The sequence below is a fragment of the Bos taurus genome, chromosome 7, assembly GCF_002263795.3.
Source record: "Bos taurus isolate L1 Dominette 01449 registration number 42190680 breed Hereford chromosome 7, ARS-UCD2.0, whole genome shotgun sequence".
NCBI lineage: Eukaryota > Metazoa > Chordata > Mammalia > Artiodactyla > Bovidae > Bos > Bos taurus.
The window spans coordinates 70,778,881-70,806,721 of record NC_037334.1 but is presented as its reverse complement, the minus strand read 5'-3'; the positions used below and the strand labels follow the sequence as shown (position 1 = coordinate 70,806,721).

At 40.1% G+C, this 27,841-nt stretch overlaps 1 protein-coding gene across 5 annotated transcripts in view; it reads left to right on the top strand.

Moving 5' to 3' along the window:
• Window positions 1–9,922: 9,922 nt before the first annotated feature.
• RNF145 (ring finger protein 145) overlaps window positions 9,923–27,841 on the top strand; it is a 62,722-nt gene continuing 44,803 nt past the window's right edge. Inside the window, exons 1-4 of one of the 5 annotated variants that reach the window (XM_010807564.4) lie at window positions 9,923–10,233; window positions 12,176–12,202; window positions 16,236–16,443; window positions 26,368–26,476. In XM_010807564.4, the coding sequence (XP_010805866.1) occupies window positions 16,260–16,443; window positions 26,368–26,476 (293 nt within the window). In that variant the 5' untranslated portion in view covers window positions 9,923–10,233; window positions 12,176–12,202; window positions 16,236–16,259. 5 annotated transcript variants of the gene reach the window in all.

Sequence of the window (27,841 nt, the reverse complement as noted above, 5' to 3'; positions counted from 1 at the left end):
AAAAAGCAAAAGGTAAATAAGACAGGAGAAAATTGAGTAACAGACTAGAGCGATTCACAAAAGAGGAAGTACAAAAGGCCACCAAACATGAAAACGTACTTGACCTTGTCAGCAATTAGGGAAATGCCAAGTTAAAAACTCCACTAGAATGGCTAAAATTAAAAGGACTGACAATCTTAATTGCAGGCCAGAATATAGAGCAGTAAGAACTCTGATAGACTGCTAATGGGAGTGTAAATTGGTATAAACATCTTGGAAGACATTTTGGAGTTATCTGAGAAAGTTGAATACAGGCAGACCCTTAGGCCAGCAGTTCTCTTCAAGAGAAATATGTGCACATGTACACCAGGAGACAAGTGCAGAAGTGTTGATATTAGCGTTCATAGTAGCCTCAAACTGGAATTTGGTTTGAACCAAAATTGGAACCAAAACTGGAATTTGTTCATGAACCCAAAGGTTCATAAATAGAAGACTGAATAAATAATAGTGTTATATTCATAAGATTGAAATCAAGACTGCAGTGAAAATGAACTGCAGTTTCACACAAGAATATAATTGAATCTCAAACACAATATTAAGCAGAAAAAGCTCATCACAACAGGATAGTTACCATATGATTTCATTTATATAAAATTATATAAAATTCAACAACAGGCAAAAGAAAATACAGTATTTAGGGATTCATATTTAGGTGGTCAAACAAGCAAAAAAATAAAACAAGTCACTATATTAAATCAGAAAAATGGTTACCACTATGGTTAGTGAGACAGTTGTGAATAGGTAAGAGTATGTGGGAGACTTCTGAGAGTATTATCAAACTTTTATTTCTGGATAGTAGTTAAACCAGGGGTCCCTAACCTCTAGGATATAATGCCTAATGATCTGAGGTAGAGCTAATATAATAATAATAGAAATAAATGCAATGTGCTTGAATCATTGCAAAAGCATCTCCCCACCCAGCCTTCCCTGGTCCATGGAAAAATTATCTTCCATAAAACCCAACCCTGGTGCCAAAAAGGGTGGGGACTGCTGAGTTAAATGGTTGTGTTTTATAATAATTTGTTCAGTTGAACAGTTGTGTTTCTTTGTGCTTATCATCGTAATTTTTTTTGTAATTACTTCCTCATCTTCATAACAGCATATTTTACTGACTAGCAAATTTAAAGGATTGAAGGCCTTGGGACTCTTTTAACTGCAGATAACAGAAAATGCAACCCAAACTGGCTTAAGCAAAAAAGGTAATTTTATTGGCTAACATAATTAAAGATAGAGTATAGACATGCTAGCTTCAGATGAGGCTTAGGTTGGGGCTCATACATGGTGACCGGGTCCTGGTTTCTTTTTATATCTGAGGTTCTTTTACTTCCTTTGGCAAATTTTCAAATTGGCTCTTCCCTTTTGGATCTAGGATGGCCTCCTATAGTCCATGAAATTACAGGAAATAATTAATATATATGACAATCAATAGCCATTTGTTGGGATGGCCAAAAAGTTTGAGTTTTTCTGTAGGATGGTATGGAATAGCTCAAATGAACTTTTTTTTGGCCAATCCAGTATTTAGTTGGATATCATCATGCTTGAAAAGCAACACAGTTTTATTTTACTAACCATCTCAGACTTACTTAGAATCAAGACAAAGAAAGTGACTGGGCAGGACAGAGGGACACCAGTGTAGCTTAAATCTGAAGACAACAACAAAACATTTTTTTCCTTTGCTGATGTGAGAGATTCAAAATAGTCACAGGCACTCAGACTAATTAAAAACAAATAAGACATAACAATAACATAATGAGTGAAACTTGATTGGATTTTGGTTAGGAAAAAAGTTGTCTGTAAAAGATATTTTAAGGAGAATTGGGGAAAATGGAGTATTGGCTGGACAATAAAAAGATTTAGGGAATTACACTTTGTTTTCTTCAGTGTAGTAATAGCATTTGGTAATACTGGAAAAAGCTCTTATTTTTAGAAGAGGCAGGCTAGAGCCTTTAGGGGTGCAACATGTTGATGTCTGCAACTTACTCTCAAATAGCTCAACAAGAGACACACACATAGATAAAGCAAATATTCAAAACTTTAACAAGTGTTGAATGTTGAATGAATCTAGATGGTGAGTACATGAGTGATGGTTCTAATATTCTTTTAATTCTTCTATATATTTGAAGCTCTTCAAAATAAAAAGTTGGTGAAATAAAAAATGTTTGGGGGGGAAAGCTAAAAAATGCTGACCAAACAAAAAGCTGACATATTTCTATGTTTTTTCTTCCTGAAGTCTAGGCATTACTTGCACAAGAGGCAGAAAAAGATAAATTTATTTTGGTATTCAAGCACTATACAAGATCTATTGCTTTTCCAATTATCCATGAAAATATTTATTCAACACTAACTATGCATCTCATTGTTAATAGGGAGTTATAATTTTATCTCTGTCTGACTTTATTACAGATTAACTGTTGCCAACCAAATACCAAAGATGGGAGGAAGAAAACTAATAGAAACGGCAACCCACTCTAGTACTCTTGCCTAGAAAATCCCATGGATGGAGGAGCTTGGTGCAGGCTACTGTCCCTGGGGTCACAAAGAGTCGGGCACAACGGAGTGACTTCACTTTACTTTGAAACATAAACAGTAGCCTACATCATTTATTTATTTTTTGTTATAATCCTGTGAAGTAAATACTGTCATTATCACTGTTTACAGATGGTAGATGGACTCATTTGTATACTTGGCACAGACAGGATCCCTCATCTAACAAGTGGGGGACATCTGAACCTAAGAGTAAATCTCTCATCATACATTGCTGGTTGGAATATAAAATGGAGTGGTCACTTTGGAAAACAGTCTGGCAGTTTCTCAAAAAATTAAATATTGAGTTACCATGTGCATGCATGCTAAGTTGCTTCAGTTGTATCCCATAGATCCTATGAACTGTAGCCTTCCAGGCCCCTCTATCCATGGGATTTTCTAGACAAGAATACTGGAATGGGTTGCCACGCTCTCCTCCTGGGGATCTGCCCGACTCAGGGATCAAACCTGCATCTCCTGTGGCACCTGCACTGCAGGTGGATTCTTTACTGCTGAGCCACTAGAAAAGCCTTTGAGTTACTGTATAACCCGACAATTTAATTCTAAGTTTATACCCAAGACAAATAAAAATAGTTTCACACAAAAGCTCATAGTACATAAATGTTCATAGCAGCACTATTCATAAGAGTAAAAAAGTAGAAAAAACCCAAATATCCATCAGCTGATGAATGGATAGACAAAATGTAATATATTCTTACAATAGGATTCTATTTGGCAATTAAAAGAAATGAAGTACTAATACATGCTACAACATTTTTGAAACTTGAAAACACTATGCTCAGTGAAATAAGCCAGACATGAAAGATCGCATCTTGTATTACTTCATTTATATGAAACATCTAGAATAGGCAAATGTGTAGAGACAGAAGTTGTTGCCTAAGGCTAGAGGAAGGGAAAGTGACTGCTAATGGATACAGGGATTTTTTTCTTTAAAAGGGGGATAGTGATAAAGATGTTCTAAAATTGATGGTTGTACAATTCTGTAAATATACTAAAACCCACTGAATTTTACAATTTAAAATAGGTATAATGTATGGTATGTGAATTATATCTCAATTATATTTCAAAATAGTGACTACTAAACCATGTTGCCTAAGAAAACTATAGATTTTCTCTTAGAATTGGCTTTCAAAATCAAACCATGGAGGTAGCCAGGTTGAATGCGATTTTATATCTCTCAGTTTTCATTCCAATCCCAAAGACAGGCAATGCCAAAGAATGCTCAAACTACCACACAATTGCACTCATCTCACATGCTAGTAAAGTAATGCTCAAAATTCTCCAAGCCAGGCTTCAGCAATACGTGAACCATGAACTTCCAGATGTTCAAGCTGGTTTTAGAAAAGGCAGAGGAACCAGAGATCAAATTGCCAACATCCGCTGGATCATGGAAAAGCAAGAGACTTCCAGAAAAACATCTATTTCTGCTTTGTTGACTATGCCAAAGCCTTTGACTGTGTGGATCACAATAAACTGTGGGAAATTCTGAAAGAGATGGACATACCAGACCACCTGACCTGCCTCTTGAGAAACCTATATGCAGATCAGGAAGCAACAGTTAGAACTGGACATGGAACAACAGACTGATTCCAAACAGCAAAAGGAGTACGTAAACGCTGTATATTGTCACCCTGCTTATTTCACTTCTAGGCAGAGTACCTCAGGAGAAACGCTGGGCTGGAAGAAGCACAAGCTGGAATCAAGATTGCCGGGAGAAATATCGATAACCTCAGATATGCAGATGACACCACCCTTATGGCAGAAAATGAAGAGGAACTCAAAAGCCTCTTGATGAAAGTGAAAGAGGAGAATGAAAAAGTTGGCTTAAAGCTCAACATTCAGAAAACAAAGATCATGGCATCTGGTCCCATCACTTCATGGCAAATAGATGGGGAAACAGTGGAAACAGTGTCAGACTCTATTTTGGGGGGCTCCAAAATCACTGCAGATGGTGATTGCAGCCATGAAATTAAAAGACACTTACTCCTTGGAAGAAAAGTTATGACCAACCTAGATAGCATATTGAAAAGCAGAGACATTACTTTGCCAACAAAGGTCCATCTAGTCAAGGCTATGGTTTTTCCAGTGGTCATGTATGGATGCAAGAGTTGAACTGTGAAGAAAGCTGACTGCCAAAGAATTGATGCTTTTGAACTGTAGTGTTGGAGAAGACTCTTGAGAGTCCCTTGGACTGCAAGGAGATCCAACCAGTCCATCCTAAAGGGGATCAGCCCTGGGTGTTCTTTGGTGTTCTTTGGAAGGAATGGTGCTAAAGCTGAAACTCCAGTAGTTTGGCCACTTCATGCAAGGAGCTGACTCATTGGAAAAGACTCTGATGCTGGGAGGGATTGGAGGCAGGAGGAGAAGGGGATGACACAGGATGAGATGGCATCACTGACTCGATGGACATGAGTTTGAGTGAACTCCAGGAGATGGTTCAGTTCAGGACTGAACTGAACTGAAGATTCTTCTGTTCTAGAGAGTTAACTCTTTTTGAATTCAACAGAGAAAACCTTCGAAGTACCCAGAAAATACTAGGAATGAATAGATAGATGACTGAATAAATGAATTCATGAAAATGCTCCTTTCCCTATATTTCCAATGTTGGCTATCCAGGTTCTTTGGATTTTGGCCCCATTATGTGAAGTCTGGTATATGAGATTTTATCTCTGGATCTAAAATGTGGTACATAACTGGCCACCAGTTATCTGCAGATTTGAAACAAAGGACTGTTTTTATGTGATCATTCAGTTCAGTTCAGGCACTCAGTCATGTCCGACTCTTTGTGACCCCATGAACTGCAGCACGCCAGGCCTCCCTGTCCATCACCGACTTCCGGAGTTTACCCAAACCCATGCCCATTGAGTTGGTGATGCCATCCAACCATCTCATCCTCTGTCATCCCCTTCTCCTCCCGCCTTTAATCTTTTCCAGCATCAGGGTCTTTTCAAATGAGTCAGCTCTTAGAGTTTCAGCTTCAGCATCAGTCCTTCCAATGAATATTCAGGACTGATCTTCCTTAGGATGGACTGGTTGGATCTCCTTGCAGTCCAAGGGACTCTCAAAAGTCTTCTCCAACACCACAGTTCAAAAGCATCAATTCTTCTGCACTCAGCTTTTTTATAGTCCAACTCTCATATCCATATATGACTACTGGAAAAACCATAGCCTTGACTAGATGGACCTTTGTTGGCAAAGTAATGTCTCTGCTTTTCAATATGCTGTCTAAGTTTGTCATAACTTTTCTTCCAAGGAGTAAGTAAGTGTCTTTTAATTTCAAGTCTGCAGGCACCATCTGCAGTGATTTTGGAGCCCCCCAAAATAGTCTGCCACTCTTTCCACTGTTTCTCCATCTATTTCCCATGAAGTGATGGGACCGGATGCCATGATCTTAGTTTTGTGAATGTTGAGCTTTAAGCCAACTTTTCCACTCTCCTCTTTCACTTTCATCAAGAGGCTTTTTAGTTCTTCACTTTCTGCCATAAGGGTGGTGTCATCTGCACATCTGAGGTTATCGATATTTCTCCCGGCAGTCTTGATTCCAGCTTGTGCTTCTTCCAGCCCAGCGTTTCTCCTGAGGTACTCTGCCTAGAAGTGAAATAAGCAGGGTGACAATATACAGCCTTTACGTACTCCTTTTCCTATTTGGAACCAGTCTGTTGTTCCATGTCCAGTTCTAACTGTTGCTTCCTGACCTGCATATAGGTTTCTCAAGAGGCAGGTCAGGTGGTCTGGTATGTCCATCTCTTTCAGAATTTCCCACAGTTTATTGTGATCCACACAGTCAAAGGCTTTGGCATAGTCAACAAAGCAGAAATAGATGTTTTTCTGGAAGTCTCTTGCTTTCTCCATGATCCAGTGGATGTTGGCAATTTGATCTCTGGTTCCTCTGCCTTTTCTAAAACCAGCTTGAACATCTGGAAGTTCACGGTTCACGTATTGCTGAAGCCTGGCTTGGAGAATTTTGAGCATTACTTTACTAGCATGTGAGATGAGTGCAATTGTGTGGTAGTTTGAGCATTCTTTGGCATTGCCTTTCTTTGGGATTGGAATGAAAACTGACCTTTTCCAGTCCTGTGGCCACTGCTGAGTTTTCCAAATTTGCTGGCATATTGAGTGCAGCACTTTCACAGCATCATCTTTTAGGATCATTCAGTTCAGTTCAGTCCAGTTCAGTCGTTCAGTCGTGTCCGAGTCTATGTGACCCCATAGATGGCAGCCCACCAGGCTCTCCCGTCCCTGGGATTCTCCAGGCAAGAACACTGGACTGGGTTGCCATTTCCTTCTCCAGTGCATGAAAGTGAAAAGTGAAAGTGAAGTTGCTCAGTCGTGTCCAACTCCTAGCGACCCCATGGACTGCAGCCTACAAGGCTCCTCCATCCATGGGATTTTCCAGGCAAGAGTACTGGAGTGGGGTGCCATTAGCAAGAGTTAATTCTATAAGGAACTCAGAAACTAGCCTTTTGGAATGGCTAGAACTGTAAGAAATATACACTCTTGCAAACTCTGAGCTGACTTCTTCCTCAGTGTTGAATAAGATTAGTGGACAGTAAGATAACCTGATGCCTCAGTAGGTAAAGAATTCTCTTGAAATGTAGGAGTCTGCCTGCAAGGCAGGAGACCCAGATTTGATCTCTGGGTGGGGAACATCCCCTGGAGAAGGAAATGACAACACACTTTAGGATTCTTGCTTGGGAAATCCCTTGGACAGAGGAGCCTGGTGGGTTACAATCCATGCAGTCCCAAAAGAGTCAGACAGGACTGAGTCAGTAAACTGCTACCAAGATAACCTTTAGAATCCTGAACTGCCTGCCATTCCACAAACATAAACACTCCACTTATTTCCTTCTAGCACATTACGTTAATTCCTTTTATGACCAAGATATGGCAGTTGGGTATATCCTTAAGCTTGGTTCCAGGTACTTACCATGTTTTTCTCCTGACCTTTCCCGATTTGTGTGCTTTTGAGTGTTTCTAGAAAGTACTTGCTGTCTTTTATTTGAGATTGTAAAAACAGGAAAAAAGTCACATGAGATTGCCTCATTTATTTGAGCAGTCCTCTCTAATACCCCAACCCCCACCCCACTGCTTTTCTTTTTAGTGTGATTTGGTTACCTGTTTCTGGCTCTTTAGAGCTTTTTCAAAACTGGATTAGCAGCAGTGTGATAGCAGTAACCCTTTAATTACAGGAGTAATTTTCTTTGCTTGTTTTGAACCCCAGCATTCATAGGCAGCTGCTATAAAAACCAAGTGTGACTTTTTTTTCCTGCTTTTACAAGTTCAGGGAACTTACAATAAAGGTTATAGGACTTTGAACCCAATTTTTCCCTTTAAAAAAGGAAAGGTCAGAGCTGAGGTAGACTTTGCTTCCATTTAAACAAAACACAGAAATTCAGTATCAGTACTAAAGTAATACTTTCAAGATTCTGTCATTCACCTGGGAAGAATAAATAAATCCAGTTAGAATCTGTTTATGTAGTTTTGACTTCATGGTAATCTTATTTCTGGCCTTACGTTTTCTTGACTGAGTCAGTAGTAAAATTGTGAAAACAGGAGGAAATCAAAGGAAAGGCCTTGCTGTCCTGGGCAGTTTCCTATTCCAATCATTAGTCATGTGGCCTCTGTAGTTCTGTGTGTGTGTAATTTCTCATTTACCAGGCTATATCGAGAGACTCATAAAACTGCCTCTTTGCCATGTAGCAGGCTTAATGATTATTCTAAAGTAGTCTAAGGCGCAAGGATGAAAGGTGGCCAATCCCCAGAAATTTTAAAAACTTAAATTTCTTTAGGGATATCAAACTGGTGGAAGGGAAGTTACTCTGAATTTGATTGATTGATGCCTCCAGAAATTACATTTTCTAAATGTAGAGCTTGTGTTTACAGTTTTGGCTAGATACAGAGGTAGGCTTGCCAGATGGCACTAGTGGTAAAGAACCCACCTGCCAATGCAGGAGACATGAGAGATGAGACTTCAATCCCTGGGTCAGGAAGATCCCCTGGAGGAGGGCATGGCAACCCACTCCAGTATTTTTGCCTGGAGAATTCCATGGACAGAGGAGCCTGGTAGGCTACAGTCCACAGGGTCGCAAAAGAATCAGACAGGACTGAAGTGACTTAGCATTCAATGGTGTCTCAGAATTGGGGATTTACCGTTAAGTGTACCAATGCCAAAGGCTTGAATTTCCAAGGAGGGCCTCCAACACAAATCTAGGTTGAAGGACCTTAATTTCTTTTGTAACAGGCAGTGTGTTTGTTCTCCCACGTGGTCCTGGCAGGTAAGTGTGTTTCTTTTGTAACAATTTCAAGATGATTCAATCTAGTGGCAACATTTTATCTACTACTGAGTGTGTGATCTTCTGTGTGTGTAGGCATTGCCAACCTCAAAGTGACTGTCTAGGAACTAACCAAAGACAAAGGAAGGAACAATGTAGGGCGTTTTTTTTTTTTTTTTTTGGAAGGGGCTGAGGGTGAGGGAATTTGTAGAGGGTCATTAAGGCAAGGAAGTAGATAAAGCCCAGAAGACCAGCAACATTCTTGATTCATTGTTGGTACAAACAATGTGTTTCAGGTTTTTTACTGTGAGTAAATGGAGAACAGTTCCTGCCCCATAAGGTATGTTAACATAATCTTGGGAAGTGTGATGGTACATTAATCTGTTTTTAACCTTAGACTAAAAGACAGGACACACACGTACCATTTAATTACATACAACAGTAAAATTCTTTGAACAAGTTCTTTAAACCAGAGTTGGAATTCTTAAAGATACTCAATGCATAGTTCCAATTCACTTATTCATATATCCACTCACTTATTCAATAGAAGTTTTATTGGGCGCCTGTTCTGTGCTAGGCAGTGCTGAGCCATCACAGATACTGTCTCTGACGCCAAGGAGTTGACAGTCTAGACCAGACAGTAGGGAGTTAAAAAAAAAATCTGGCCTCTTTGCTACTGCGGTTCCATCGGGTTAAGGATCAGCCTCTCCAATTCTCCCACGTGGTCCTGGCAGGTAAGTGTGGGTGTGAGCGCGTGTGGCTCCTGGTGTTTGGGGAGTGTGAGAGCGCACGTGTGTCAGAATGGTGAGTGTCACAGTGCGCGTGCAGATGTCGGCGTGGCACACGTCTCTATAGCGGCGGGAGCCTGGCTGTGTAGGCTGCGAGAGGCGTGTGTCTCCCACCCGTGTACCGGAGGCGGCGCGGGAACCACCCAGCGGCGCGATTGTGAGTGAGCGCGAGGGCGCGCAGAGGCGCGCCCGTACGGGGGAGGGCCGCGCCGCGCTGGCAGCGCCGCGCGCAGGCGCAGAGCACTGAAGCCGGGCTGCTGCGGCCGCAGAGCGCCGGGGGCGGGAGGAGTGAACGAAGAAGGCCATGGCTGCCGCCGGCTGCTAAGGAGCTCGGCCCGCGAGCGCCTGCCGCCGCGGACGATGGTGACCGCACGGGTTGGGCTGCTGCCGCCTCCGCTGCCGCCGCCTCCCGAGACGCAGCATCCAAGGCCCGGCGCGGAGAAGCCGCCGCTGTGAGCCGCGCGGTCCCGGCCCCTGCTGCCGCCGCCCGAGAAGAGCGGGAGGGCAGGCGAGCGAGAGAGCCGGGGAGTTGCGGAGCCCTTCAGTCCGCCCACGGCGCCTCCCCGTGGGGAGGGAGGCCGCAGCCTGAGGTGAACGAGCCGTCCGCCCGGGTCGGCCCCTTCTTCTCCCGGCGCCCTCGCCCGCATCCTGCATCCTCTCTTCTCCCCCTCCCCCGTCCCTCTTCACTCCCTTCCTCCATCCCGTCGCCCGCTCCTTCCTCTTCTCTCCCTTCGCCCCTTTCCCCGTTCGCCTCCTTCCTCTTCTCCCATCCTCGTCTCCACTTCACCCGCAGCGCCCCCTCCTTCCCAGCCGCCAGCCCCTCCCTCGGCCCTCCTGGCCCCCGCTTCGGCTCTCTTCCGGCTCTGTCCTCCCCTCCCGGGGCCCCGCTTAGAGCCCCCTCTCCCAGCTCCTGGGCTCTGCCCGGCCCCTCTCCAACCCCACCCTCCTGGAGAGAGCCCTCGTCTCCCCAGCATTCCTAAGATGCCCTTGCTCTGAGCGCTGCCCCATCGCCTCCCGAGACCCCATTTAGGGCCTTTTCCAAGCCCCTTCTGAGCTGCCCCTTTTCCAGCTGCTCCTTTCCAGCTCCTTTCCTCCAGTTCCCACTTCCAACTTTCGGTCTTTTGCGTCTTTGTCCACTTGGCTCACGAGGTTCCCTCCCTCTCTTATTTCACCCTACGCTTCTTTGCTTTACGCAGCCCCAAACTCAGCTTCCCCCCTTTCATTCGGTTTGAGGTGGTTTTGGGGTGCAGAAAGGCCTGCCAAGTCATTCTTCAAATGGGGACCCATTTCCACTATATCATGTCTGTCAGCCTTTTTTACACTATGAGCGGTCCTCATCCTTTCCTTTTTGTTCCCATCGCTGCTACTCTCGTTTGCCAGGCCTTCTGCATCCCTCTCCACTTTTGCTTTTCTCAACCAAGGATCCCAAGACCCTTGCCCGCCCTTTGGGAATAGATCCCCTTTCTGTTCAGGGATGAAGAACTTAGTCCGCGTCTTCCTTCAGAATCTTTTTGGTGCGTGGCGCGGCGGAGCCAACATCCTTGGCCAGAGGGGAGGGGAGCTCCCTGGCACGGGCCTCTTTCCTGGCAGAGTTTTTGTGGACGTAATCCCCTAGCCCCGCGGCGGCAGCGGCCCCGCTGCTGCTGCTGCGCTGCTTGCTTTGCAGCGAGCTGGGCTGGGGTTACTATAGTTCAAACGCGGCTGAGATCAGCAGGCGTGGGGGGCGGGGGAGGCGGTGCGGGGAGAGAGGAAGGGGGCTCTGCTGTGAGAAGGCATCAAAGATTAATGGATGGCTTTGCATCGCAGTCTGCAGTAAACAGGAAACTAGTTTGAAAGGAAAGGAGAGGGACTGTGTGTCTTTTTATTTTTTAAAATACGGACTGAGCAGTTCTGGTGAATCTTGAATCTTGCCCAAAGGATGAGCTGTCGGTGCTGCAGTCGTGACCCAGGCTGAGGGCCCAATGGCAGAGATAGCAGTTTTCTATTTCCTCTGTCTGGCTGCCTAAGTTGAAAGATGGCCCTTGTATTCTGAGTGGGTTCCCAGAGTGGATGTTTGCCGATTTGGAGATGACCAGAAACCACAGAATCGCTAGTAGTTTACGTGGAAATAAGGTACATACACAAAGTTAGCTAGCAATGAGTGGGAGTGGGAAGGATCAGCTGTATTTAAAACGTGTGCCAAAGCTTATGTAAGAAGTGGGTTCTTCTCCCCGGTATCTGAATTTTTGGCTGAGTTTACTTATGATTTTAGGCTTTAGCTCTGCCCTCAACATTTTCAGGGCTTACCATCCTAACATCGGGACAGCCAGAAAATGTCTTTCTTATTAAGATTGGCTTTAGCTGATGGTAGAATTCCACCCCCCCCCCCCCAAATTGGATTGAACAGAGAAAGGAGACTGATGATGAATGATAGTTTTTTGTTTTTCTCCTTATGCTGAGGAGGAAAGGTGTAAAAACTTTCGGAGTTATCTAATATTGTACTGAATAATTTTAAATCGGGTTATAAGGCATTCTTATTTTTGTTTTTTCTAGGAGATGTGAATTCTCTTCCCTTTTTGGGTAAGAACATTTTCATTTCTTATTTTTTAGCATAATTCTTCAGCTGATGAGAAGAGCTCTGACGTTAAAAACTTACATTTTTCATATTGTTGATGATTTGTTTGATTTCTTCATATTCAAAACTAAAATGTAGTATTTTCTGAAAAGTGTAGAATGAGGTCCCTAGTGTATCCTAAACCACAAAAGTGAATGATGAATTGTGCAGCGTTGTGCTGGTACAGGACATTCTTGTGTTCCTAGGTAGCAATTTGCTGCTTCCAAGCCTAGGAATGTCATTTAATGAAATCCTGTGGTCTTGTTTTTGGTTAGCTTTTGTTAAGCCTTTCTTTTTCTGTTACTGGAAAAGGATGGATTTTTTTTTTTTTATAAAGCTGTTTCACTGTGTAAAGCATCTTTGAATCACATTTAGTTTTCATTACTTTCAGAGACAATTTGTTGGAATGTTACTTTCTCAGTTCTTTCCACATTTCAAGGAGGAAGTTTAAAAATCACGCACAGAAGGTAAAATGTACATAACTGAACAAGGCAGGGAGTATCTTATATATTTGGCTTTAGAGAATGTTAAGCCTTTGAGTTTTCTTTGCCTTCAGCTCTTCTGTTTATTTTTGAGGGTTAGTTGATACTGTTTGGTTTTAGGAGAATTTTGAGCTTCCTCTGACTTAGAATATGTTCCCTAGCTCTGTTTAACAAATCTTAGAAAAAGATAAATTAGGCTTGAACCAAGCATCGTCTCTTTACCCCAGGAGAGAAGGCTGCATTTTTATTTATTTCATGTTTTTAATTTAGTCTTTTAGCAGATGTGAGTGATTTGGCACATGTGAGTAATTTCAGGTTTCAGCAAATAAAATATATTTCAACATTTTGTTTAGCTGTTAGTTTAGTGTGTGGAGCTTGAGTGTAGTGTATGGTATTTATTTGTAATGGTCACACCCTATCATGTGGCATTTCTATGAAGAATGGTCCACAATGGTTCCCCCCCCACCCCCCGCCTTTTTCTTTCCATAGCTCTTGTTGGTAGCATTTTAGATTCAGCTTTCTACGTATTAAATTTGTTTCCTCCACGTCCCTATACATGGCCAGCTTGCCAATGACTTACCGAAATGTCACTCACATACAGAAATAAATGAGACATTTAGTAAGCAATATATTTGTTGTTAAAGGGGATATTTCATTCCATCCAGGCAGTAGAGTTTAGGTGTCTGTCTTGGATGTTCTTCTGTTACCAGTAGGTTTAGGGACCCGATTTTCTTTTTATTCTTGTTCCATTTGTCTTCTGTTCTTGTCCCGTTTGTGTTCTGTTCTTGTCTGTTTGTGAAGTAGTGGTAATTTAAGGGGAAGCATGTACCATTCTGCTAATGGCCTTCTTTTGTAATAGAGATACGGTCCTTTTTAAGAATTAGGGAGTTTTTTCCCTTAGCATTTTGGATCTTGATTTCTGACGTAGGATTGGTTATTTTGTGTAATTTTTTTTTCTTTACCCCTTTAAGAGCTACAATAAATAGTGAAACTGGGCACATTTAAAAACAAGAAAACATTTAAAACATATGAAGGCTCTAAGTCAGATGAATATGGACCACAAAATTAACTCAGTAATTGTCCCCTTTTTTGTTACTTACAAAAGCAGTATTGATTCATATTGGAATATAGAATATGGAAAGGTAGTTACTTTTCCATTCCTGAATAAAGCCTGTTAGTGATATTTTTGTCTTGGTACATACCATGGTAATTTTCACACGTGACTGGTGGTTTGTGAGAAAAAAAAAAAATCTATCATTTGTGCACTTTGAAATGAACTCCCAACAGTGCACTGAGTTACCAGGTTGACCACCACAGTAAGTAGTTACTTCCTGTGTATTTCCTTAAGTTATCTAGATAGCTTAGGCACATTATATTACACTTTTCCTAGTAATATATGGGTATACTGAAACATTTGTCAAACAGAAAAAGATAGAGGGGAATAAAAATCACCCCAGGGCCACTGTTGAAAGGATGTTAATGTGAGTATTTCCTAGAATTTTTTTTTTCTTAATAATATCACAAGCTTTGAGAAATGTAGGCTCCTAAATGCCTAAATGGTATAATTTGTAATAAATGTTGATTCGAGATTTTATTTTTCAGTGCCTTTTTTACCCCCTTAGGACACAGCTATTTGGTTATGATTCTCTGACAATATTCCGTTTAAAAAATTTTTTTTCTTGAAGTAGAGTTGATTTATAATGTGTTAGTTTCAGGTGTATGGCACAGTGAATCAGTTATACATACATATATGTAAATTCATTCTTTTTTTAGATTTTTTTCCCCATATAGGCTGTTAGAGAATATTGAGAATATAGAGTTCCCTGCGCTGTGCAGTAAGTCCATATTAGTTATCTGTTTTATATGTAGCAGTGTGTCAGCCCCAGTCTCCCAGTTTATCCCTCCCCTCCATTTCTTGTGTATGGAAATTATTAAAGCAGTCTTGTTCATTTAAAGTAATCAGAATTACAGTATTTATTTATAAAAAAGTTAATTTTGTATTATTGGTAGGACATACATAACATTTGAGTAGTGGGAATGATATATAATAAATCAGTTTAGTGATGGGAAAACTTGTATTAATGATGTGCCAAACTGAGCAGCATTTCCCCCCCAACTATCTGAGCTAGGAAGCTATGAAAATTAGAGGGTGAAATGGAAATACTGACAAATATTTAACCATAGCATAGCAATCTGTCACTATAATTTTCTTTGGAAATAAATGTTTTCATTTGTCCTGTAATGTCTGAAATTACTGCCAAAGCTAGAAGTGTATTTTGCTTTCTCAGCAAAGTTCTTAAAAGGATATTGTCAGAGCCAACAATCTAGAATTATCGTTACTCCTAAAATTATCCTTTACCACTTCTGTCTTTTTTTCTGTAATTCCTTGGATTAATTTGCAGCTCTATCATATAAAGCAGTATTACACTAAGTTGTCCTTTATATAGTAGATTGGCAGATCGTTCGTTTCCTTCCTTCCTTTTTTTTTTTTTAAGCCCCCCATTCACCACTGCTAATCAACAGCTAAGCAAAGACAGAGGCTGCAGACTCACAGTGCCTGACTTCTTCCATGTGCCAGCATGTCTGTGTGGCACAGAGAAGAATTTGATGAGCTTTTTCCTACCTTGAAAGCAGATGGTGGGAATTTCAGACTAAGAGGTTTTTTTTCCTTCAAGATTTATAGATTTATTTATTTATTTATTGGGCTCTGTTGGGTCTTGGTTGCTGTGTGCACGATTTCTCTAGTTGCAGTGCATAGGCTTCTCACTGTGGCGGCTTCTCTTGTTGCAGAGCACAGGCTCTAGAGTGCATGGGCTTAGTTGCCCCATGGCATGTGGGATCTTCCTGGACCAGGGATCGAACTGATGTCCCCTGCAGTGCAAGGTGGACTCTTAACCACTAGACCACCAGGGAAGCCCTAAAAGTTTAATTTTAATGATACAAAGAAACAGGATTGCAAATCATGTTGCCTTTACCTGTATCTTGAGTTCTCTGCATTGTATCTGTATCATGTAAATTGTTTACTTCAGTTTTGATTTTAAGTAATAAGGAACAGGATAGACTGTGAGATGCTGTATACTCAATGTGCAGTTATTATATTTTTATTAACTTAGGCTTTTTCATGTAATAACTTTAAAATTTGCTCTTTATTAAAAAAGCTACATAACTCTCAAGGAATTTTATAGGAGTGAATTTTCCTTCTCAAGATAATTGGACAAAAGCTACAGTATTCTTATAGGCTGTTTTGTTAAGTGCCTAGATTTGGAATTAGAAGCTTTTTAAAAAACAAATTTTGAGGCCCAAACATTTCCTCAGAGCATTAAAGTTAAGCAGACCCGAGAGTCTATGTGAAAACATAATAGAAAGCTTATTTCCTAAATATCTGGAAGTAGTAGATGCATCTAAGGAGCTTTTTACATTACAACATAGTTTTTGTAGTATGTGATCCATTAGACTCATAAAAGGATATCTAAAAGCTATTTGAGGTGACTTACTCTTTTATATGTATCTCCTGAAGTTTAGGTCTGCTCCAGGAAAAAACATGGCTGCAAAGGAGAAACTGGAGGCGGTGTTGAATGTGGCCCTGCGGGTGCCAAGCATCATGCTGTTGGATGTCCTGTACAGATGGGATGTCAGCTCCTTCTTTCAGCAGATCCAAAGAAGTAGCCTCAATAACAACCCTCTTTTCCAGTACAAGTATTTGGCTCTCAATATGCATTATGTAGGTAAGTGTCTACATCCTGTTTCCTGAGCTTTTAGTGAGTATTCTGATCTATGTCTTTGTATACTCTTTAATTTGGGTAAAATCATGTCCTTTTACATTGAAGTGACAGTGATACAGTCGTTGATAAATGTTTATGAATCATGTTTATAATCTTATTTGTTTCACAATTGCATATAAATTATTAGGGGTAGAGGAAAATAGACAGAGTTGGATTTATTTTGCTGTGAAATATATTTTGATGAACCCTGGAAAGCAGAAGAAAACATTTGGTTTTTTTTTTTAATTTATTTTTTGCTTCTGGTTTATTAGATGTAATTGACGTGTATAAAAGAAAACATGTATTAGATCTTAATAGGTAGAGTTAAATAATGGGAAATAACCTTTCCAGACATTTGCTGTGCTTTACTCATTCTTGTCCAACTCATTTGGTGACCCCATGGACTGTAGCCTGCCACGTTTCTCTGTCCATGGAATTTTCCAGGCAGGAATACTGGACTGGGTTGCCATTTCCTACTCCAGGGGATCTTCCCGACCCAGGGATCAAACCTGTGTCTCTTGCGTCTCCTGCATTGGCAGTGGATTCTTTACCACTGCGCCACCTGGGAAGCCCTTTCCAGACATTTGGCCTGTTAAAACTTGTCATTAATTTGGGTTTTGGTAGTAATTCAGAATGTAAGGTTTTTTTAGATTATTTATTTATTTATTTTTGGTTACGCTGTGTCTTCATTGCTGCATTCAGACTTTCTCTAGTTGCACTGAGCAGTGGCTTCTCTGGTTGGGGGCCACAGGCTCTAGGCGCAGAGGCTTCAGTAGTTGTGGCTTGTAGGCTTTAGAGCTTGGGCTCAGTAGTCGTGGCTCATGAGCTTAATTGCTCCTCAGTATGTAGAATCTTCCCAGACTAGGGATTGAACCTGTGTCTCCTGTTTGGCAGCCAGATTCTTATCCATTGTAGTACCAGGGAAGTCCAGAAAGTAAGCAATATTCTTTATCCTTCCAAAACATTAATATCATTTGAAGGTATAGTATTCATTTCAGTTAAATGAACTGTGGAAAATTATAATATTTTTTAAAAATGCTTGAAATATATAATTGATAAAATTGTTTTTGAATCAGTGGTAGAAGTAATGTGAAGAGATTTAAGAAATTAAAGTCAAGATATACAGGCAGGGGACTTCCCTGGAGGTCCAGTTGTTAAAGATACTGTATTTCCATTGCAGAGGGCATGGGTTTGATCCCTGGTCAGGGAAGATCCAGTCCATCTAGAATAAAAGTCATGATTCTTAATTTTTAGGTTAATTTTTGTTTTATATGTAATAATAATGATAGTATAATTTCATTTAACATCAGTAACTCAAGATGTGGCTTGAATGATGTGCTGCAGTGGTTTTATTAATATTTTTGTTGTTAGAATTGCCTATCAACAAGTATATCTTTTTTAAAATTTGAAGATTATCTTTTATAAAATTGTTAAGGGTTGTCCTGTCTCTGAGATTTATTTTTTTTTATAAAGAACTTTCTAGCCCTGAGAACCCCTTATAGTTCTGAGAGATTTAAGCCGTTGTGGGAAGGAGTATGGTACAGTAGAAAAGACTGCACTAGAGACGGAACATCTGAGTACAGTAGATTTATCTCTCTCAGTTGGCACTACCTTGGAAAGCCTCTGAAATGAGAAGGTTCTTTTATGCTACAAAATACTAATTCTCAGCCCTTTAAGGGGTTAACCTGTTAAAGGTTTGTATGTTAGTTTATGGAAAATAATTCCAGTCTGTTGTAGAAGAACAGTTGGGTACTTGGTTTAGATATTTCGCTTAATCCAGCAAAAGTAGTTTGTTCTGTGGTCTTAAAAATGTACTTATCACATATATTATTTCTGAATATATGGAAGTGTTTATTATAAAAAGAGCTACCTAATAACAGAAACATTCATCTTAGAAGTTGTATGGGTTCTCGTACAGTTGCAGTTTGCACTCTTTGGCTTTGGGAACTCAACTGAGCCTTCTTAAATGCACTCATGCTATGGTAGAGTAAGCTCAGTGATTGCACAAGTAGATATTTTCAGCTTGAACAGATTTTTGGTTACAGTAACCTCTGTGTCATAGCATTATGTAGTGTTTATGTAATGTTCCAATTTACAGAATTTCACCCTTAAATGGATTTTAGAAATTGTAATTTATGTTCAGAAACCAAAAAGCATAAAAAGTATACAGTGAAAAGTACCTTCCTCCTGTCTCTGTTCCTCATCTACTGAGTTCTCACTTTGAGTCTCAACAGGTAGCTGTTTTTATTTTCTTGTGCATAATTCTGGTGAAGAAGGCAATGGCAACCCACTCCAGTACTCTTGCCTGGAAAATCCCATGGACGGAGGAGCCTGGTAGGCTGCAGTCCATGGGGTCGCTAGGAGTCAGACACGACTGAGCAACTTCACTATCCCTTTTCACTTTCATGCATTGGAGAAGGAAATGGCAGCCCACTCCAATGTTCTTGCCTGGAGAATCCCAGAGACAGGGGAGCCTGGTGGGCTGCCGTCTATGGGGTCGCACAGAGTCGGACACTACTGAAGCGACTTAGCAGCAGCAGCAGCAGCAGCAGCAGCATAATTCTGGAGATATTTTATGTATGTGTAAGTAAATATAAAGATATATTGATATATAAATGATAAAAATATAAATATCTTTCCTCTTTTTTAGTACAGATGATAACATAGTACATTACTCTTTTGAACCTTTTGTTTGTTTTAACTAAATGATGTATCATAGAGCCATGTTATTTTTAGATATTCACTGTTTTTTCATGCTGACACATTCTGATCTGCCAGATCTTAAGATTCTGACGAACTGTTGAGGCCTCACTTTCTTCCCCAGCCCTCCAGTTCTGTTTCGTAGGGGCATAGTACTCTTGTATGACTGTACCATGATTTAGTGCATGAATTACTTCAGTGGAGGACATTTTAGATAGCTTCTGTCTTCTACTGTTTCATTCAGTGTGGTACTAAACAGTTTTGTATAGCTATCATTTCAACAGGTGCAAAGATAGCCATGGGATGAGTTATTAGAAGTGATTCTGCTGGATTAGAGCATACATACATTGGGACTATTGACTGATACTGCTCTCTATAGACTATGTTGTACCTACATAAGCAGTTGTTGACGCTTCCTGAAATCCTACATCCTTATCAAAGCAGTATTATCCAACTTTAATATCTGGCTGCTTAGTGGGTTTCTCTGATGGTTCAGCAGGTAAAGAGTCTGCCTGCAATGCAGGAGACATGGATTTCATTCCTGGGTTGGGAAGAGATCCCCTGGATGAGGAAAGTGGCAACCCACTCCAGTATTCTTGCCTGAAAAGTCCCATGAACAAAGGAGCCTGGCGGGCTACAGTCCAAAGGGTTGCAGAGTCGGACATGACTGAACTAGTAAACATGACATGGCATGTAGGTGAAAAGTGGTTATTTTAAAATGTAGTTTTCATTTGTGTTTCTCTTATGAATGAGATTGAACTTATTCATGTGTTTAAAAAATTGGTAGTTTCCTCCTTTGAGAGTTCTCAGTACTTGTCCCTTGCTCACTTTTCTATGGGACGTTAGCCTTTTCTTACTAGTTGGTGGGGTTTGATATATGTTAGGGAAATAAGCCCTGTGTGATGAGTTGGAATTTTTTCCAATTTCAGTTCTCTTGATTTTGCTAAAGATATTTTTGACACACAAAATTTGTTTTTATTGTGATTGAATTTATCATTTTTTCTTTCATATATCTTTAGGATTTTTAATCAATTAAAAAAGCCTTCTCTGTTCTTAAGTTTATAAAGATGTATGTCATGTTTTATTGCATTCTTTTTGTTGTTTCATTTTTGCATTTAAATCTTTGCTGCATTTAGAATTTATCTGCATTTACAGGGTGTCTTATTCCATTTCTGAACTTTTTTCTATTCATTTCTTATTATTGAGGATTTAGATTTTATTTTACTATCTGATAGAGTTAGTCTCTTTTTCTTTATTTCCGTCTCTGAGTTTATTTTGGTGGTTGTTGTTAGTTTTCTACATGAACTTCCCAGTTATTTAATCTTCCAAACACAGCCCTGTTGACCTGTTTGCTGGGATTGCTTATTATTAAAAGTTAAGTTAGCATGAAGAGAGAGCTTAAGGGTGCTAACTCTTTAGGAAAGAACACAAGAGACTTAACTATGTTCATGATTTCTTTTGCATCCTTCTGGATGGAGTGTTTTAAAGTTTTCTTTATGTAGCCCTTAGACTTTTATTTTTCAGTTCATTCCTAAGTTTGTTTTTTGTTTGTTTTTTTTTACTGTTGTGAGTTTTTTTCTCCTTTATATCCTCTGTTATTAAGAGCTTAAAAATCAAGGTGGGGAGTGTTAATAATTGTGTTAATGAAGTATAATTGTACCTTTGAAATTAGAAGCTTTCCAGTGTGGGTCCTGTCTGAGGACAGCAGAGAGAGTAACTCTCGAGATGTTAATTATAGAACTGTTTGCAGGGTGTAGGATATATACAGGAGAAAAGAAATAATATTGAAAAGGAACAATAGGGCCATTTGTGAAAAGCCCTGAATGCAAATGTTAGATATTGTGCTTAAATTGATAGATAGTGGTGGGTCAGTAAGGGATTTAGAGCAGGTGAGCTGCATCTTAAGATTGATTAGGCAGTGTTGAATAGGATAGGATAGTGGATTGGGGAGGGGAGAAACCGGAGGACAGAAGGCCATTTAGGATTTTTGGCAACAGGTAATGAGATCGAGAGCTAGCATGGGCTTGTAGCAGTTGCAAAGAAAAGAGTGGATATGAGAATAGTTCTGTTGTAACTATGATCACTAAAATCATTAGTGCCCTAAAAGGTAAAACTCAAACTTCATTTGTATCCCTGTTTTGCACACCTTTCCATGTTTGTGAAACTGTTAACCACGATCTCCTTCTTAAAAATCTTTCTGAATTCTTCTAGATTATTAATCATTCCTTCTGAGTCTTTTGCTGTATCTTTGGACTCCTTTAGTGTTGATATTCCTAGGATTTGTGTTTAATTTTCATATTTTGTTGTTGGGGTGGTTTCACATAGTTTTGGCTACAAATCTCTATCTCCACTTTTCACTGCTTTTGACCACTTTAATCTCCATTATTGTTCCTCCTCTTTGATCGCATGGTATCCAGTTCATACCTCCACCATGGTACTTACTGTACTACATTCTAAGGGTCCATAAGCCTAGCTATCTTCCCAACTAGATAGTTAGCTCCCTTAAGGTAGGAATGGTATTGTCTATTATCTCAGTATTATCAGTACCTAACTAGTGCCTGGTGATGAATAAATGATTTCTAACTATCATTAGCTATCTCAACCTAAATATTTTACAAGCACTTCAACTTATCACTTATCTCATCACCTTTACTTAACCTCAAGCCTCTGCCCCCTTAGTAGCAAAGCCATCCTTTCAGTTACCCATGCTGGAGACATCAGAACCATCTTCACTTCCTTTTTCTCAACCATTCACCAGTAGATTACCATTAAGACCTATTTAAGTATATATCTCATAAATGACCCTGCCAACTTCATATCCAAAGCTACTATTTTATTCCATGTCCTCATTTTTTTTTTTCTTCACTACTAAAATAACCCTTTAAATAGCAGAAATTCTTGTATTTCATTAGGAGGGTTCACCAATGTTAATTTAAGCAGATCATGATTTTTAAATGCTGCTAGTCTTGCTTTTTTTAATTACAAATTACTGTTGAGTTAGCTTTATCGTGGCGGTGGCAGAGGATGAGATGGTTGGATGGCATCACTGACTCAATGGACACGAGTTTGAGCAAGCTCCTAGAAATAATGAAGGGACAGGGAAGCCTGGTATGGTGCAGTTCATGGGATTGCAAAGTCAGACACGACTTAGCAACTGAACAACAACAAAGCTTCATCATTATCAATTTAGTTTGTTTTGGTTGGTTCAGTTAATCCTATAGTCTGAGTAATGATGCATATTTGCATCAGCAGTAGTTTTGTATTTTTCAACTAATTAGATGATGTATACAGTTGATCCTTGAACTCTATAGGACCCTTGAACTCTGTAGGTTCGAAGGCTGACTGTAAAGTTATACTCAGGTTTTATACCATGAGGAGAGCTTGGTGCTCCTGATCCCTGCATTGTTTGAGGATCAACTGTTTATTGTAGTTCAGATAATTTAGTCATACAGCTCTTAATACATCAGCATAAGTATTCATAATCTCTCAAAAATCTTCTTGTGCAATATATTTGATCACAGTTATTTTTTCACTGGAATGTGAAAATGGGGATATAGGTGACCATAGGGTTTTTGTTACCGTTTTGTTTTTTGTTTTCTTACCTCATTATATGTTTTTCATTTTCTTACCTCACCTATATGGTATTTAAAGGATCTGAGAACATAAGCCCAGGCTAAACTCCTTAATTATTGTTGTTGTTCAGTCACCCAGTCATGTCCGACTCTCTGCGACCCCATGGACTGCAGCACACCAGGCCTCCCTGTCCCTCACCATCTCCTGGAGTTTGCCCAAGTTCATGTTCATTGCATCGTGATGCCGTCCAGCCATCTCATCCTAAGTTAGTTAGAGTTAGTCACTCAGTCGTATCTGACTCTTTGTGACCCCATGGAGTGTAGCCTGCCAGGTTCCTCTATCCATGGAATTCTACAGGCAGGAATACTGGAGTGGGTAGTCATGCCCTTCTCCAGGGGAATCTTCCCGACCCAGAAACCGAACCTGGGTCTCCTGCACTGTAGGTGGTTTCTTTACTGTCTGAGCCACCAGCTCTATCAGCAGCATCATCTCCCAGTACCCTCCTAATACTCTTTCTACTTACACCAGAATCTAGTGTGGTCTACAGTTTCCTGTCTCCTGAAAATTTCCTTTGTACTTCTGTGGCTGTCAGAGCTGCTGTTGCTGTTCTCTTAGAATGTTTCCCCTTTCTCTTAGCCTGGTAACGATCCATTTACCCTTTGAGGTCCAGGTCAAACAATCACCTAACCATAGCCCTTTTAATTTTTATGAAACTACCAAGGATGTATCACACTTTTGTCCTTGTTTGGTTTTCCACGAGACTGTGATTTCTTTATTTTTTCTTCTTGGATTTTCCATGGCCACGAGTGCATCTGGATCATACTTTACACATACTAATGTTGATTGATTGCATGACTGAATAATTGAAAGAATGAAATGAATATGTTCAGTCTAGAGAATTTGGCAGTTGATTTTATGAGATACACAGGAGAAGGGAAAGATAAGGATATCTGCAAAGGAAAATGATAGTTTATTAAACGTCAGAAAATCTAAGGAAACGTTTCATGCAATAAGTAGACTGATTAGAAAATCCTTCAGCCACAAACAGTGAAAATGCTTGCTAAATATAATAAACATCCTTTTAAATACTTCTTAAGTCCTATGAGAAAGAGATTAACAGAACTAATTGGAGGAAATTATTTTACAAAATGAAAAGCAAATAGAAACATGTATCTCTGGCTTCCCTTGGATGGTTCTTAAAGTTAGGATGTGTGGAAAATACGTAGTGCCTAACACAGCTCCTGTTTCTTAAACTTTAAGACACATTAGGTGCTAAGAAGGGATGTCTGTGCCCTAGTGAAGACTCATTCATGAGAGGACAATAAGCCAGGGCCAGATTTTTGCAAGATGTTTAACGTTACACTGAGAGGTTAAAGTGTTAGTCGCTCAGTTGTGTCTAACTCTTTGTGACGCTATGGACTATAGCTCGTCAGGCTCCTGTCTCCATGGAATTCTCCAGGCAAGAATACTGGAGTGGGTAGCTATTCCCTTCTCCAGCGGATCTTCCTGACCCAGGGATTGAACCTGGTCTCCTGCATCGCAGGCAGATTCTTTAAAACTTTTGAAAGTTTTAGAGCGGGAGTTGTCTAAAAGAAAGTGATGGTTTGGGGAATATTACCCTGGTAACAAAGCATAGGATGGATGAGGAGGGGAAGAGACTGAAAGATAAATAACAGTCAGCATATATTATTGTATTACAGAAAGGGCTAGGTAGGGGCATAGCGACTGCAAAGGAGGGGTAACAGATGAGAGACTCAGTGGGACTGGGTGATCACAGGTGACTCAGGTTTGAGTCAGAGTGAATGGAAGAGGACGCCTGTTGAGGGAGGAGGATGGGAGCTCAGTTTGTACTCCTATATGGGAACGTTTAAGTGGACTTTACCTCAGACATTATGAGCTATAATTGTCTACTTAGAATAGGAAATGATTAAGGTTTTTATGCTTATGTAGTAGGTTCTCAGAACTACTGTTGTATCATCGAGAATGGTATATTTGAAGCAGGAAAATAGATTCTTTGAGTTAGATACTTACATAAAGAGTAGAATTTATTCAGAAACTAAATTTCCTATGTTCACTTGAGAAGGGTGAAAAGAAAATAGAGGGGAGAATTATTTAGAGGGTAAATGGAAGTCCATGTCACAAAGCCAAAGAATGATAGATCTGCCGGTGGTTGTTGCTTCGGGTGCTGGGGCAAGGATTTAAATAGGAGTCTTAGATTTGACTTTAAATTTGAGTCTTAGATTTGACTCCTGTTTAGTAGGTAATTGTTAACTTCCAAGTTTCTTTAGAGAAAGCAAACGGGTTTGTAGAGGATCTAAGATTGTAAAGGGTAAAGAGGGAATAATAGACAGAAATTAGAGACTTTGGTACAGATAGTTTATAACATTTGTCATTGTAATGAAAGAAAGGTAATAGGAAAAGGAGAAATGAGTGTGGTGACGAGTTTTTCTTTACGACTGGGGAAAAGAGCCCTGCACATTCTTTGAGAAATGAGAATGGTGTCAGGGGAATGATTGAAGACATAGAAGATAGAGGGTCTTTTGGAGTTGGAGAAATAAGATCTGAGTCACACCGGAGGTGCAGGGGTAGAGGGACAGTAAGACCCCCTGTTCCTCCTCTGGGACTAGAGAATGAGGCAGTTGGTGTAGAAGAAACAAGGAGACAAGGAAAGGTAGTTGATGAGAATCCTACTGTACTTTTGTGTGATATATTCAGTTTTAAAGTAGAGAAACCTACAAAGGAAGTGAAAAATGCTTTATATTTTCCATAGAAAAATCAAGTGGTTTTACTGTGCTAAGCTTGCTTTGGTAGTGAAGTAAAAAACCTCAAAGTTGTTGAAACCTAATGAAGATCATGGCATCTGGTCCCATCACTTCATGGGAAATAGATGGGGAAACGGTGTCAGACTTTATTTTTTGGGGCTCCAAAATCACTGCAGATGGTGACTGCAGCCATGAAATTAAAAGACGCTTACTCCTTGGAAGGAAAGTTATGACCAACCTAGACAGCATATTCAAAAGCAGAGACATTACTTTGCCAACAAAGGTCCGTCTAGTCAAGGCTGTGGTTTTTCCAGTAGTCATGTGTGAATGTGAGAGTTGGACTGTGAAGAAAGCTGAGCGCCGAAGAATTGAAGCTTTTGAACTGTGGTGTTGGAGAAGACTCTTGAGAGTCCTTTGGACTGCAAGGAGATCCAGCCAGTCCATTCTAAAGGAGATCAGTCCTGGGTGTTCTTTGGAAGGAATGATGCTAAAGCTGAAAGTCCAGTACTTTGGCCACCTCATGCGAAGAGTTGACTCATTGGAAAAGACTCTGATGCTGGGAGGGATTGGGAGCTGGAGGAAAAGGGGACGACAGAGGATGAGATGGCTGGATGGCATCACCGACTCGATGGACGTGGGTTTGAATGAACTCCAGGTGTTGGTGATGGACAGGGAGGCCTGGCATGCTGTGATTCATGGGGTCACAGAGTTGGACAGGACTGAGGTACTGAACTGAACTGAACTGAACTGAATTGGAAAGTAATTTACTTCAAGCTCTTTTTATTAGTGTAATTAACTGGAAGACTAAATTAGAATAGAATTTTATTTATATCTCTCTTCACTTCTACTACAGGTTATATCTTGAGTGTTGTGCTACTAACCTTGCCCAGGCAGCATCTGGTTCAGCTTTATCTATATTTTTTGACGGCCCTGCTCCTCTATGCTGGACATCAAATCTCCAGGTAAGAAGGTGACCCATTTTTGAAATGTATGACTGAATTTAAAGTTTTTCTTTACCAGTAAAATACTTTTTATGAACACTGTTAGGAAGCTGAGGCTTTGATAGGTATCCCAAACATTTTTTTTTTTATTTATACTTGTTTTCTAAATAAATATCATACAGGATTAGTAGCTGGGGTTGTGTCTCAAATTTTATTTCTGCTTTTACAACTGGTCTTACTGTGAAATGGACCATAAGGGTATGTTTACAAAAATACCCATGAGCTTTTCTATATAACCTGAGAAAAGAAATTTCCAAAGACAGGCTTCAGGAACTATAGCAATTATGGATTTCATTGCTTTCATTATTTTAGGAAGTTACTTTATGATGCATGAAAATCAGTGTAAGGTGCGACCTTGTATATAGTCGATGATTGATATAAATTATTTCATGAGGTTAATTGTATAGGTCAGAACGTCTGTTTGTCTTTGTCTGCTTGTCCTAAATTTGAAGACTGGTCTGCCAAAAGAATATGAGCTTCCAATCTTGAAACAATAATAATAAATTACAAGTATACCAAAAGCCCATACCATAAATGTAGTGGGGTATAATAAATTTTGTGGGTATAATATTTCTTTTGTTTTGATTGAAATGTATACCTGTAACAAAATGTACTCCCAGTTATAAGCAGAGTGGCAATTACTTTACATATATAACAGGATGTAATTTTCTAGAGGTTTGAAACACAGATTTTGGTGTAGGCTTGAAATTTAATCTTAGAAATAGCATTTTTATATTACTAGCATTGATTGGTTGACTTTTTAAAAACCTTTTTTCCCCCATGATTATAAAATTACACTCATCGCTGTAGGCAGTTTATACAGAAAATTTAAAGGCAATAGCAATCACCTGAAATTATATCACCATGTGACAAACCTGTTAGAATTCTGTTACTTTCTTCCAGTTTTTTAATAACCTCCAGTTTTCACCACTTCAGCAGATACAAAGAGTGAAAATAGTATACTAACAGTCACCGACTCTCAGTCCCTTTTGTTAATGTAAGACCTCCATCTTCCTTCTCTTGAAGGCCCTAGAAACTCAGTCTTCTCACCTCCTTCTCCTGTTCGCATCTGGTTGATTGCCTGCTCAAAATGGTACTTGGAGGTGGGGAGGTCTGCTGCTGTCCTTGCCCAGGGAATGTCCTTGGATGTCAGAATTTCAAAATACGGAGCTGCAAGAGTGGTGCCGCATTTCTGTAATTGTCTCAGTGTTTCAGATCCAGCTCTTCACTCTAAAGTGGAGACGCTGACTTTTCTGATTTTGTATCATGCAAATATTGTCCCTGTGTACTTAGCCTCCTTCACAGGAACAACTTAAGCCTTTTCCC